Source organism: Aythya marila, assembly GCF_965140915.1.
Source record: "Aythya marila genome assembly, chromosome: 2".
Taxonomy (NCBI): domain Eukaryota; kingdom Metazoa; phylum Chordata; class Aves; order Anseriformes; family Anatidae; genus Aythya; species Aythya marila.
The window spans coordinates 22,228,925-22,243,526 of NC_139043.1; the positions used below are offsets into that span (position 1 = coordinate 22,228,925).

The 14,602-nt window shown below is 39.6% G+C and overlaps 1 protein-coding gene across 3 annotated transcripts in view; it reads left to right on the forward strand.

Moving 5' to 3' along the window:
* Positions 1-767: 767 nt before the first annotated feature.
* Positions 768-14,602, forward strand: part of MINDY3 (MINDY lysine 48 deubiquitinase 3) — a 49,874-nt gene continuing 36,039 nt past the window's right edge. The window contains exons 1-4 of one of the 3 annotated variants that reach the window (XM_082753240.1): positions 768-956; positions 8,947-9,026; positions 9,882-9,939; positions 10,840-11,013. In XM_082753240.1, coding sequence (XP_082609366.1) covers positions 860-956; positions 8,947-9,026; positions 9,882-9,939; positions 10,840-11,013 — 409 coding nt within the window. In that variant the 5' untranslated portion in view covers positions 768-859. Of the gene's footprint in view, positions 957-8,946; positions 9,027-9,881; positions 9,940-10,823; positions 11,014-14,602 lie in introns of those variants that run through there. The other 2 variants (XM_082753241.1, XM_082753242.1) reach the window with 2 other exon arrangements.

Here is a 14,602-nt window from a genome sequence, read left to right on the forward strand (position 1 = left end):
AATTGTTACTAGGCTGGATAAACCCAATTTGAGTTTGTTTGTTTGTTTTTGTTTGTTTGTTTGTTTTCCCAAAGTTGAGTCTCCTAAAGTTCATGGGATGTACATGTGACACTGCTCTTAACTGGGTTAAGAAAATCACATGGCTGTCTTTCACTCATCATTTCAGATGATTTTATGAATTTAGGTACTGCTAGATGAGAGAGAAGTTTCTAAGCATTAAAACTATTTAAGATAGTCGTGCTAGCCCAGCATTGTGCCTATGTGTCAGGTTGGTGCTTACACCCAACTTATGCATGAAGAAAGCTCTGTGAATACATTAGTATTAATGACCTCCACAGCTCCCTCGGCACACCCAAGCTCAGGACCCTCCACCCTGACTGCCGAGTTCTGTGTTTCCATGATTCTGTGCCATTCAGCCTTAAAGTCTTAGGCGTTGGGACGGGTTGCCCAGGCAGGTGGTGGAGTCACCACCCCTGGGGGCGTTCAAGGAGAGGTTGGACGTGGTGCTTAGGGACGTGGTTTAGCGTTTGACACTGGTGGTAGGGGAATAATTGAACCATCTGATCTGGGAGGGCAACCTTAGCGATTCTGTGACTAAAACCCCGCCCCGACACCGCCCCTCACACCCCAACGGCCTCCCCCTCCCAGCACCGGGGGCTGCTGGGCAGGCGGAAAAGCAGCCGTGGCGCCTGCGCGGCCCCCGGCGCCCGCCCCGCCCTCCCGGCGCGGCCCGGCCCGGCCCCTCCCCTGCGCAGGGGCCGCCGCCGCCGGCAGCCGCCGCCTCGCCCGCCCGGCCCCGGGGCCGCCGCCGCCTCCGCCCCCTTCTCCCTTTCCCCCTTCCCCCTGCCCCGTCCCCGTCATGTCCGAGGCGGCCCAGGAGCTTGTCCAGCTGGTGTGGGGCAAGAAAGCCGGGCCCCGCGGGCTGGCCGACACCATCTTCTGCCGCTGGGCGCAAGGTAGCTCCCTCCCTCCCTCCCTCCCTCCCTCTGTCCGTCTGTCTGTCCGTGTGTCTGTCCGTCTGTCCTCACAGCCCTGCCCGGGGGGTGGCCGCCCGTGTGTGTGCCCGGTGGTAAATGATGCAGCAGTTTCGCTTGGGAAAGAAGTTTGGGGTTTGGGGTGTTTACTATAATAATAATTATCATTAATAATAATTATTTTTTTTGGCAGCGCCGTCGCTTTTTGCCTCAAATCTCCCAGGGAGCTGAAAGGAGGAGGGAAGGAAGCCCGTTTCTCCCATCCTTTATTTATTTATTTTTTTTCCCAAACCTTCCTTACGTCTGTTCCCAAGGGCGTCTTGCTGCTTTATTTCACGTAGCTTTTGGCTACAAGAAGGCTTAAGTTGCCTTTTTTCCCCTCCCCAAGAACATGGGAGCCCCAAATAGGCTCCCCAAACGTGTGTGGGGGGAGCTTGGGACAGCGCCCCCCCGGCTGTTTGTTTGTTTGTTTATTTTTTTATTTACTTATTTATTTATTATTTATTTATGCCCCGACGGGCTCTCTGGCAGCTGGAGCAGGTGCAGCCTGTCCCCAGGAGGTGGCCGGAGATAAAGCAGCAATAGCTGTGGCTCCTGGGGGCTTTGCGGTGTGGTTTCTCTGTATTTAATTTGCACAACCTAGGCGTAATTTCTTCTCAGTGCAGGTTTTCTGGTGCCATTTCAGAGCTGCAGTGAAAAGGTGTGATCCAGAGGCTAGCTGGTACAAGGGGTATCCAGACCATCAGTGTCTGGCACCAACAAATAATTCTCTCTTTAACTGGTAATGCTAGTTTATCCAAATTGATGTTTTTAAGACAGCGTGTTGATATATGGAGTTTCAGCAGTTTCAAAATGTATTGAGCTGTGTGCTGTAATGCCCCAAACCTGTGCTCCTGTGAGGGACTGATGGAAAGGCCTCTCCTGGCCGTTGGTGGCTCCTTGAAGAAGCTGATATTTCCTCGCTTTCCGTCTGTGCTTAGGCAAAGCCCCATGAGTGTACTGTGTAGTGTTTCTGCTCCCTTCCCTATATCCTGTTTAATATAATCAGTTTCATGTAGGAAAAGCACAGGACAGCAGGTTAGGGTGATGTTTGGAGTTCCTGTGCTGAGAAAAAAGTCAGTCTCAGTCTACTGCGTTGTCAGCAAAACAATACCTTTACAAACTTTCAGTTTCCCTCTTGAAAAGGTACTGCACTGTTTTCCTGCTGCCAAGGAGTCATGTGGACTCTCCAAGGAGTCTTACCAAGATAACGCTTGATTTTTATGGGTATATATATATTTTTATTTCCACAGCCTTCACAGTTGAGAGGGACTCTTGTTTTGCATCAGTTGTGCAAAAGTTACCAAAAACATATAAATGATATTTGCCTAAAATAACTAGTTTGAGATTTCGTTGTATGTGTTTTTTCTTGTTGCTGCTTGTGGGTGTTTTGTTTTTTTGGTTGGTTGGCTTTGGGTTTTTGTGTTTGAGAGCGTAGGGACAACGCTGGCGTTTATTTTGGATACTTTCCGAATGTGGTCTGATCTTTCTCATACTCTTTAGAAGTTGAGAGCTGTAACTTACATTTAGGAAGGAAAATAAGTAGTAGGGAGGCTGTAGAGGAATGTAAGACTCAAACCAGTCGGTTTCTTAGTAAAGATAGCAGTGTTCTGGGAAACTTAGTCATGCACAAAACTCGGTTAACCATTGTGTGTGTTTGGTCAAAACTAAGATCAACTGATCCATGGTGAGTTAGCAGAACTGACCTGGGTAATGCAGATACGTTGTCTGAAGTTAGTGACAGTTCAAAACTTAAAAATAATTCTTGCAGCTTGCTGCGTTGGCAACTTGAAACACATTGTCTTGGTTCCAGGCCTCACAAAGGCATAACCACAAAGCTGTTGCTGTGTTTGGTTTTTCTTTCTGGTGGTGTTTGCTGTTGGCTTTTCCCAAGGAAAACCTTTGTGTGTTTGCAGCAGAATTTGCAGTTTGAGCCCTTTGAGTCCCACTTAGCAGAATCCTCAAAGTGGGCGCAGAGCAATATGAAGCAAAGGCTCGGTCTGCACTTCGATATTCGCTGGTATAGCTATGGGGACTTGAGAAGCAGGTAGGAGGAGGGCTGAACGCTTAGGAACCATACTTGTGATAGGAACAATTTCTTGCTTTGATCGGAGACAGACTCCGTTCACAAAGCTGCTCTGCAGATCAGCAGATACGTAACTGGGAATGTCTGGCAGGTTTAAGTGCAGCAGTGTTTCAGAATGACCTAAGCTGTTTTCTCACTGGCCTTTGGGGAAAAAGACATGGAACAGTCTTTTCAAAACAACTGCGTAACTTCAAAAGCATATTATGAGGGTATTAATACTACTTCTGTATAATATATGATGGAAATGGGTTTGTTTTATCCAGATCCCCTTTTGGCTTCAATGTTGAGAGCTGGATGAGTAGATTAGCAACTTTCCTTTTCGTTCTACCCTTTTCTTTCTAGTTTTTTTTTTTTTTTTTTTTTACACACCTGGAACTCTTTTGTCTGGTCTAGTACACTTAAACATCACCAGGTTGGCTTTTATTGCATCCTTGGTTGAGGAGCTACATCCTACTGCACTGCTTTTAAGTCATTGGAGCTGTAATATCATTAGACCACGATCAAGTTGAGGTTACCAGGGAAAAATATATATTTTTTTAATCAGATAATCACATATATGTTTGAGGGAAAGGAAAGGAAAAAGGATTTGCCATTCTTTAAGCCTTAAATAGAAGTAGCAATTTGAAGAGTGTTCCTTTAAGTTATTAATTTGTATTTCATTTGGGTGATTAGAGAAGAGTAGCGACTGTTATCTATGTTTGGTTTTTTTGGTTTCATAACTAATGATTATAAAACATCTGCATTTCTGTGAGTTCCCTATTCGTGCAAACAGTAAATCATAAATAAAAATGCGTTTTTCATAGCATTTGCGGCTAGGGTATAGGCAACTCTTGATTGTGCAAACAGGTGGAGGAAGCGGTTACACCTTTTGTACCAGCTCTCCCTGCTTGTTACTGCTTGTCTGCCCGAAGCGCTGCCTCTCCAAGTTGTTTGGTGGAACTGTTGCTGAAGCTTCTGCTTTACCAATGCCTGTCAGACATAGCAAAGTAAACCCTGGTGGGTGGTTTTTGATTTATGATCGGGGGACTGCTTCTAGGGCTTCTGTAAAAGTAAAAAGTTAGAAGTCAAACCTGCTGCCAGGAATTAGTACATCGTGCGAAAACGTATTGAGGTTTTCAAATCGAAAAGTACTATAAAGTGCTGACTTCAAACTTTAGCTTAAACAGCAAATGTTGCTGGTTCAGCCAGTAGGAAGTGTTTTTTTATTAGCACAAGCAATAAGTTCGAGAGAACAGTGGCTTTTGGGAAAAACAACAGGGACGTTCTGCTTGAGAACAGCCACCTAACGCTTGAGTTGAGAGAAATTTCTTTTCTTGATTTTATGTTTGTAGACCTTTTTTCTCCCCTTGGAGTGGCAGCTTTGTTTCAGGGCAGTGATCCTGTCTTTACAGACCAAGTGACCACATCTTGCTGTTTTGAACAGCAGCTGAAAGACCGTCAAATCCCTTTCTGTTCTGTGAGATCTAATTTCTTTATTTCGTGCCCTTCCGTAACACAGAGTTGTCTTAAAAATAATGGATTAATTCTGACAAACGCGAATGCCTTTGTGAAGTAATGGACTGGGCAACAGCCAGAGCGCTTGCGTAGTTGAGATGGGGAAGGATCAGAGAGGCTCTGCCCTGGCAAAAGGTTAGTGCTGCCTGAGCTATGGGTTCTTGTTTCACAGGAAAATTACTTCATTTCAAGTCCAAGTGAAACGGAACCCAGAATTTCTTGAAATTTCTCAGACTAGGACTTCCCTAAGTCCCTAAGCATCTGTCCAGTATTATGGACGTTGTTGCCAATTTCTACTGTTTTAGTGAATTTCGTTTTATACCAGAATGAAGAAGTAAGATGCACAATGAAGCTTGCAGATTGACAGGTTAGGCTTTGGGGTGGCAATACGTTTTTTTGAGGGACTGTCAGTCTCAGTAGGTGTAAATTACAGCCCTTTCAGCGCTGTTTAACTGGAAGGGAAAAGAAGGTATTGCTGACTGCCCAAGAATGGGGTGTGGACACGTAAATTAAATTGTGAAGTTAATGAGAAGATTGTATTCTCTGGCTAAAAGGCACAGTGCTTAACGAAGTTGGAATAGACCTACAGTAGTAAGAACTTCAAATGCCCTGTAACGCAGTTTTCTGAACAGTGGAGTTTTAGGGTTTACTGCTACCTGCGTCCAGAGAGGGAAATCAGAAAAGGTATTGCCCATACTGTAAGGAAGGATGTGGTTCGAGCAGGGCCGTTCTTTTATCTCAGAGGGTGACAGCCTTAAAAATAAAAGCTCTTGAGTCATGTTCACACAGAAAACTCATACGGATTTGTTGAAATTCAGAAGGTTCGCAGGACTCTATTTTTGACAGAGGTGGAGAAAGGCAGACAGGTTGGGACCTTGCCTTGTTTTCTGGCAGGTCCTTGCCCATTGTAACAGCAGCTTGCCAGGTAATTTGGGTACTTTCCTCAAACCCTTCCAGGGCATCCTGGCTCCTTACCCACAACCCATTAAGTAGAGTGTTTTTGTGGTATTGCTATAGTAATTCCTCATTTTTTCTTATATGTAAGAAAACATTGTGGTTTTTTCTCAGAGAAAGCTTCAGAAGTTTAGATTGACTGTAAAAATGTACTCTGAAAACCCAAAGCCATATGCAAAATGTGTGTTACCATTCTACATTCATCTTTAGAGAAAGTATGAAACATTAAGACATGTTGCAAACCTTGTACTTCGGTAATAACAGGTTATTGTAGTAGTCACGTCAGGCAGTTTTTATATCCCCCAAAAGAGAGAGGAATACAATACTCTGGTGAGGGAAGAGGCCAGCTCCGCAGAGAATAGCACAAAAAAAATGAATAGCACAGCATCTTTGTAGTTAGACTGGGTCAGCGATGGAACAAATTGTTTTTCTAATGTGGTTAAGGCCACGTGCTCTTTAGCTTCTCCTCTTCTCCCCTTCATTCAGCTAGAATTGGTTCAAGCACAGGGGGAAAGCACTGAAGGCATACACCACATCCTTCGTGAAATGACAGTTAACCCGTGTCTGCAGTGACATGGATGTAAGATAGATAGATATTAGAAATAGACAGTAAAGTATGCACAAAGTGGTGGGATGATCAGAATAGAAAAATCAATGGTTTTTGTAGTGCTTTGGACCGTAATGTGATGTGTTAGATAAAAGACAAGTGTACGTAATTAAGTCATATGTTTGTTTTGGCAAAATGAACGTAGAAGAGTTGAGGATTATCTGGAAGAAACGTGCGCCTTGCTGAATGCCAAATTGTGGGAACGAAGGCGACAAGCTTTCTTTTGTGTGGTTAGTAGTGAATAAAGGATATGAAGACAAATCTGCAAATAGCATAGTTGGTGTAACTGAAAATATTGGTGGCGTTGATTACCGGCAGCAATCTTGATCGACTTATGTTGCTGTTCCCCACAGCCAAAAGCATCCAGCAGGGCAGGGGGGAGGTCAGTGGAACAGTTAGTAGGAGTACAAACAGCAATGGAAAAAAAAAAAAACTGTTTCTCCCAGGCAAATTATGATAATGGTATTTATGAATGAAGATTGTTTCAGCTGTGTTACATCTCTGTTGCTTTTAAGGTTTTATCTTGAGTGAAAGGAGCTGGATGAGAGAAATAACCTGTTGAGAGTGACAGTAAGTTGAAATTGGGCTGGATCAGAGATTCAGGTCTTAGCTGATAGCTTATGAGGTAGTTAGGCCGTTCCTGTGAATCATTATGAAAAGCATGTGGGACTGCACAAGTTGTGATTATTATGCAAAAAAAAAAAAAAAAAGTAAAGAGATGCAATTGCAGGCTGAAGTAGATTTGAACCCAGTTGGACTTCAGACTGCTGGTTTCTGAAGTTTTACCTAAGTTGACTTCAGATTTCGTAGAAGGAAAGCAAGACGAAAACTCCCAAAGTCCCTTTTTTTGCTACACAGCCTTTGGAAGTTTGAAGCTTATTAAGCAACAAGTAGCATATAGCTAAAAGAGAAAATGTTGTTTGCATGTTGCATTTGTTTTTCTTTCTTTTCTAGGGTTGTATTCTGTCAAATTCTGGATACTAGCAGTTTTGCATCATCTATCCCATATTTCTCTCCAGTGGATCACACTTGATTTTCTTTACTTTTAGGAGATGGTTTTCAAAAAAGGGCAGGGGAAACAGCAACAGGTCGTGCTTTCTGTAAGAACCTTGAAGAAAGCGAAACAAACTCAAGATTTCCTAAGTGTGCTTTAATGGTACTATGTCCAAGTATGTTTTTTTCACTGCAGTGGCTAAATCATTAAAACAACTAAAAAAAAAAATGTTGCAGCGTGCTTGGATGGCATGTAATAATGCTTTGAAGTAGAAGAAAACTGGAGTTTTAATACGGATAAGTGTGACTGTTGAAATGGCTGGTGATATTTCTTGTTAGGGCATGTTAACGGGGGAATGAAATCACACTGGGGCAAACTTTGAAGTCCGGATTAATGCAGCATCACTGCTAAATTTGGTGATGCTGGATCCAACCTACCAGGCATGACAAGCAGCTGAGGTTTGGATATAAAGGACATCATTGTAATGCACATGTGCACGTTTGGTTCCAAAAAAAAAAAGCTGCAGTCTCCCTGTTGGATACAGGGGAAAGCCCACATCTTAAGATCAATGGCTACACTGATCTGTCTGATTTTTTTCACGCTGCTGTTGATCAGCTGCCATTTCTGTGCTGAATCTGGCCTCACAGACATGCAGTAGCCCTCCCTTGAAGGTGCTGCTTGGGACGAGGTACCTGTCCTGCGGCAGTACTGAAGTCCGCACTGGTGGCACACGTTCCCCGAGTTCAAATTCACATCTAGGACTTGGGGACACTTCTGATGCAGCAGGGTGTAATGATACAGAATCAGGGAAAGGAGAAACTGTGGGGAAAAATGCGCTGAATATTCGTTCTGCTGAGAAAATATGCGTGTGTATCCCTTTCCTTCCTGCACCCACTTGCTTGCGTTTGCTGGTTAGTTGCTGACTACAGTTGCATGGTTTCTACGTTATAATGAACTTCAGCACAATGCTACTAGCACTTAAATAATGCAAAATACAGCTCACCGTAAGGTGTTATGCATCAGCTTCATCAAGGTAATTGTCTGTGGATGTGCTTTTATCTGTGAGAAATGCAGGCTGTGAATTAACAAGCGTTGAAGTTTAAGAACAAAGTGATAAGTAATTCTTTAATAATGGCTCCAGAATTTGTTCTGTGACTGTAAAATAATTTTGACTTCAAAGATGGAGGGGGAAAATAGGTAATCTTGCATCTTGATAAATACAGCGTATCTACTGCAAAACAATACCAGTAAGAGGCTCGCTTCCGTGGTTACGAGTGAATATTTGAGGTACTCAGCCTATTTCAACCTCAAGAGGAAGCACTGACAGGCCAAAAATGAGATCAGTGGGAAGCATAACATGTTCTTCAGAGAGAATAGAAATGCATTATACATGTTCAGTGAAGCTCCAAAGGTCACTTTTTTACATATGCAAGACAAAAATATAACTTAAAAACAAATTTTAGTTGATCAGTAAGAAATAATAAATTAAAAAATGTTTTAAGTGTTTAGCCGCACACACTCTGGTGACGGTTTTACTGTTTAAAAACTCTAGCAGTTGGCTCTTCATGGTCATGATCTGATTGTTGAGATATATTCATTTTTCTATTCACCTGTTACCATCTTTTTTATCTTTTCAGATAGTTTAACCACGTTCTGCTGCATGATGGGGGGAAAAAATCGTGAAAATTTGTTTGATATTTAAAAGTTAATAAATCAAACGTCCCTTCTTTTAGGGAAGGAATATATATAAAAGATTGCTTATATATTTCACTAAATACCATCATCTTCCATTTAACAGGATTTGTCTTTAGTGAATCTGAATCAACTGCGTTAGAGCAATTTGAAGGTGGCCCTTGTGCAGTGATTGCACCAGTACAGGTAAGATGCATTTACTACAGGAATGATTTAACATTAATAAGCCCAAATTTTGTTCTTTTCTTAATGTATGTGGATTTGAAATACCAAAATTAATTGCAAATCAGCTAATTTCATAATGATAGTATAGAGCAAACCAATATTCAGCACAAGATAGGGCAGAGCTAATCTCATTCTGAGCTGTGTATGCTGAATGGAGTTAATTTGAGGAAGTGCAGCAGAGTGAACTAAGCAGAGGCAACTTTAAAAGGGGGAGTGCAGGATGAAGGGGAAAAGTAAAAGATTAGATATCAATGAAATCTTTATATGTTCTCATCTCTTAAATTTCTCGACCGTAAGAAGAGTGGTACCTGTGTCAACGTTTATAGGCGTTGTAGTAATTTGAGCAGTGTTGGTGTTAATAAAAAGCAAAGCAGGGATGTAGATATATATAGTGTTTTTTTCAATGTGATCTTCAACTTATGACTTTTAATGGTTGAATCAGTGCATTCTGTAAAAACTCAACGGATTTTTGATCTCTGACTAGAACTGTCTTGTACTCCTCAGTTATATACTGCAAAGTATTTGTGCCTCCATTGCTGCATTCCCATGAGTCTGGAGGTGTTTAAATATGTACTCTGTGAATTCAAAGTATAGTTTAGGTTCAAACTCAATAAGGGTGAACTTTAGGCCGCATTTGTAATTACTTTGAATGGGAGAAATCAGTAAAACAGTGCAGACTTAGGTCTCTTACTGAGTGATGACATGCTTGAAGCTTTTCTAATAGCATGCAGAAATGCTTTGGTATAGAGCTTGTGATGAAATGTAAAACTTAATTGCAATGAATTTTAATAATTATTTGATGCTTTGATATCAAAGGCATTCCTATTGAAGAGGCTTTTTGCCAGTGAAAAGTCTACTTGGAGAGACTGTCCAGGTACTGAGACCTCTTTTTCTCTTTCTTTAATTATTTGTAAATCAAGTCATAATACAAATTGTAATTAAATGATAGTAAATAAACAGGAGAGCACTTAAAACATTTACATGTTCTATTAATATATTTTAACTGGCATAACCTTTATGCCAGTTACGTGGCAAAAAGTATGTATACTACATTTTATGATAGAATGGTTTGGATTGGAAGGTCAATTGGAAGGTTGATTAAAGGTCATCTAGGCTACCCACCACTGTCATAGCCAGGAACACCTTTTGCTATATCAGTTTGTCCAAAGCCACATCCAACCTGACTTTGCTCCATGATTGGAAATGTTCACCCACAGCTTCTTTGGGCAATGTGTTCCAGTATCTTGGCACCTTCATCATAAAAAAAAAAATAAATAATAATCCTTACATGTAGTCTAAATCTACCCTCTCCACGTTTAAAAACTATTGCTGCTCATCCTGTCTCTACAAGCCCTAGTAAAAAGTCTTTGTCTCTCTTACAAGCCCCCTTTATATGTTGAAAGGCTGTAATAGTGTCTCTCTGGAGCCTTAACTTCTCCATGCTGAACAACCCCAACTCTCTATAAACTCTGAATTCTTATTTGTAAGGTCCATTCCAGTTGACAGTACTTGCATGGTTTATAAATATTTGATTAATTGAAATCTATTATTAGTACAGGGAATGGGTTAGAAATCATATTGAAACACAAATCTCTGAAGATGGTTTTATAAGTCTTTGGTCCATTACAGTCATGCAACAATTAACGTTAATAAGGTAAAATTAATAAGCTCACTTAATTATTCACATTACATTAGTATGTTTAAAAGATACTAGTAGCATATATAAGGTACTGATTAGCAGCAATTGAACTCATGTAGGTTTCTGATTTTACAGAAGAAGAACAGAAGAACCTTCTCTGTCATACGTTATGTGATATTTTGGAAATGGCTTGCTCTGATAATTCTGAGTCATACTCTCTGGCAACATGGATAAGAGGAAAAACAACTGAAGAAACTGCTAGTATTTCTGAAAGTCCTGCAGAATCCAGTCGTCAAGAGGAACAACCTTGTAAGAAGAATTTCAGCTCTAAAATACCTATCGCTTAGTGAAGTCTTACATTGTTTTTGAGCGACCGCTGCTTTTTATTAGTATACGGATAAGGGGTTTTGCCTTTGTGATTCCATTAGCAGTAGGTAGATTTTCATCTGTTTTAATTAGAGGCATCAGTCCTTTTTGTTGAAAGAAATGTGCTGTCACTGGAGCTCGTACACATGTGCTTCTTGAATTTGAGCAATTTGAACAATCTTTTCGCATTTGCTTTTGGAATTTATTGGGACCTGGTGTTTCTTTAATTTGGAAAAATGTACGTGTGTGCTTCATAAAACTGGAGGAATATTTTAACTTGTCACTTGCAGCTTTATTTCAGAAGAGCGTTTATAACAAACTCTTCTATAGAAACTGTTTTAAAATATTCTGCATCCCCTTGTTGGGGAGAAGTAGCCTTTTTCCCTTTGTTTACTTCAATATAGTAACAGAACAACTTAAGCAAGTCACCTTCTAGTAGATTAATGGAATTTTTTGTAGGTTAGAATTTTTCATTTAGCCGCTTTTTGCAAATGTCTTGACTTTATTAGCTACTGTTATGAAAGACCAAGTGAGCATCACCTGTTGTGCTGAGATGCTGCATCCAGTCATATGTGATTACTGTGATGCCAGTGACGAGGCAATTTTTTGTGGGATTTTTGTGGAAATCATTGGGGATGTATTTATTCATCATTTAGTAGGAAACATCTAAGATTCTTTTTCTTATAGTTTTTGTTCTCAATGTGCGCTTTGAGAAGTCTGAAAAGCTCTTCACATGAGAACATGCTTTTAAAGGTGCATCTTTTGGCAGAAGGTATCTGTTACTCATGTTTGTAGTGTAATTACAAAGTAAGAATTATACAAGTAGATTTGTATGTGTAAAGCTAGCTAGAGCAATTAGTAGTACTGGAACTCTTTATGGGACCAGTCATCTTCATCTGCTATCAAATGCTCCATGTGCTTTAGATGGCTCAAGCAGTAATAATTAAAATGTAACTTAATTAGTGGGAACAAACAAACAAAGGTCACCACAGAAGAGTTCCAAAGTGAGCTTTTTTTTTTTTTTTTTATAAAGACAAGGTATTGCATAGAAACTTGTGTCTGCACTTTTACATATTTTTTTTTAATTTTTCCTTTGAAAGTTAATAAGGTAGTTGTAACTTTGAGATTTATAAATTCCATGGATTTTCCAGTTGTGAAAAAGTGAAGCAGAGCCTAGCTATCAATAGGTTTCTTTTGCCCTTTTAATATATTGCCTTGTTCTAAAGAGCTTTTAACTAGAGCAAGCTTGTTCAGGAGGTCTTCTTAAACACAATTGCTCTCAATACTGACACTTGTTGAACTAATCCATTCTATTACATATGTATATTTTTCGTATTTCTGTAGACATCTACAGGTTCTGCCTGACTCTGTCCTTAATATCATGGAATGTGCTTAGGAAGAGCAGGTTACATTTACTATGAGCAGTGAACAGTCTGCTTTTGTCATGAATACCAATATCCTTGATTGTTCCTGATTTCAGATACACTTGTGTTTTCTTTTTCTTCTACATGCTCCTATTTTTTTCTTACTATAGAAGTTACTTGCATGCTTAGGCTAGGAACAAAGATGTGGATAACGAGGTGTTGTCAAAGATATGGCTAAGAAGGTATTGTTAATAATGCGGAGTGGTGCCATTGATGGTGCAAAGGAATACATTTGTCTTGCTTGGTTGCTATAATCAATAAAAAGAAGCAGGTTTCGTCATAGTTTGCAGGACTTAAGAGATGGTGTAGGTTGGTGCTGCAGCATTACAGATGCAATTCCGCAGGGCAGGCTAGTACTATTTGGGAATTGCATATGGGGATATGTTTATGGTAAACCTGGAAATACGGTTAGTAACAACATGATAGAATATCATTCTAAAGAAATTCTATATAGTTGTAGCTTTCATACAGCTCGTGCTCTATTGCTCTTTGTTCTTCTCCTCTCCACTAAATATTGTCTTTATCTAACTTTGGGTTACATCTACACTTCTCTTTAGGATTTCTACTTTTCCTTTGTTTCAAACAGTAGATTTTACCATTTCCATCTGCTCTGTAGTAACGGAATGAAACTGCCTATAATCTTGTGAACAAAAGATGGATTCAAGCCCACTTACTGAATACAGTAGCATTTTTCATCTGCTTTTGTGATGTATACTAGTGATTGTTGTTGGCCATGCATTGGCTGTAGTAGTGCAAGTTCCCAGGTTCAAAGATTGCTTTATATGATTGATTCCCTCTAATTTTCTGGTTGCATAGATGCGTGTTCTTGAAGAAGGGTTAATTCCTGTAGCATTCATAGCTTTTCTTATAAAAACACTTTTGCATTAATAGGGGAAGTAGGGGGGGGGGAAGAAATTGGTTTGGAAATTTTCTACAATGTAGATCAGTATTTCATATTTTTCAGAAATGTCTTAAAATATTTTAAGTCTAGTTTTGCTCTTAGAAACCCAATTTTTGCAATTCCTCATAGTTGTAATTTTTTTAAAGGATTAAAAACTATCTGCTGCCGTATTTCTGAGGTAGAAAAAAATTACCAATTACAAAAAATTGGTATGTAGGCAAACCAAATGCACCTTTCAAAATACAACCTGGCATAAAATGCTATCACAAGGGAATTACTATAGGAAGAACTAATCAGTAGTATTAACCGGAATGGCTTCAGGTCTTTAATGAAGTATATGCAGTCAAATTCAATAGCTAGGCGATGAGACATTATTTAAAAACTTACTACTAAGTGGCCTTAATCAGAAGCAAGTCTGTTCAGAATATTATTCCGTTAGCAGGAAGATAACATCCTTATAGATGTTGAGGGCGCTAAAGACTTCTACAATTATCATAATATTTGAATGTCTATCAGACATTGATAATTACACAATTGGCACACTTTTTTTAAAAAAACTCATTTGACCTCCCTAGTTTGGAAGTGTTATGAGGGGAACAAAGGTATAAAGCCCATGTTGAACTTGGGAAGACACTAAATGCTGTATTTTTTTTCTGTCTTGAAGGTAATATTTGAAAGGCTATTTAACCATCAATAATATAAAATGGTGAAAAAAATATTTAGAAATAGAATGTGTAACACTTTATAGACTAATTCTCTTCATATATTATATTTTGAATAAGCATTAAAAGGGAAAAATAAAAATTTCAGTAATACGGATGTATACTTAAAGGAAAAAATACAGCTTTCCTACATTGATAAAATGATCCAAATAATCATGCTTGCTCTTCTAGGAAATAATACTATGACCTGCAAAATTAAATCTATAGCATGCATATGCTTGACTTTGAGACAGTCGTGATTTGTACAAAATCAACAGCTTGGCATTTGACAGATATTTTCAAGGCTACACGATCAAGTGGCTTTGTGCTTTCAGTACATTGATTACTCCAAATGGAAGTGTTCTCACTAATTTGTATGGTCTAAACTTAATGTTATGGTAAATTAGCTTTATACTAATCAGTTAAAAAAAATTCAGGGGCAGATTAAAAATTAAAAATATAATTAATGCTTGAAAGTATACTAGCTTGCTGTGTGTATCTTGTGT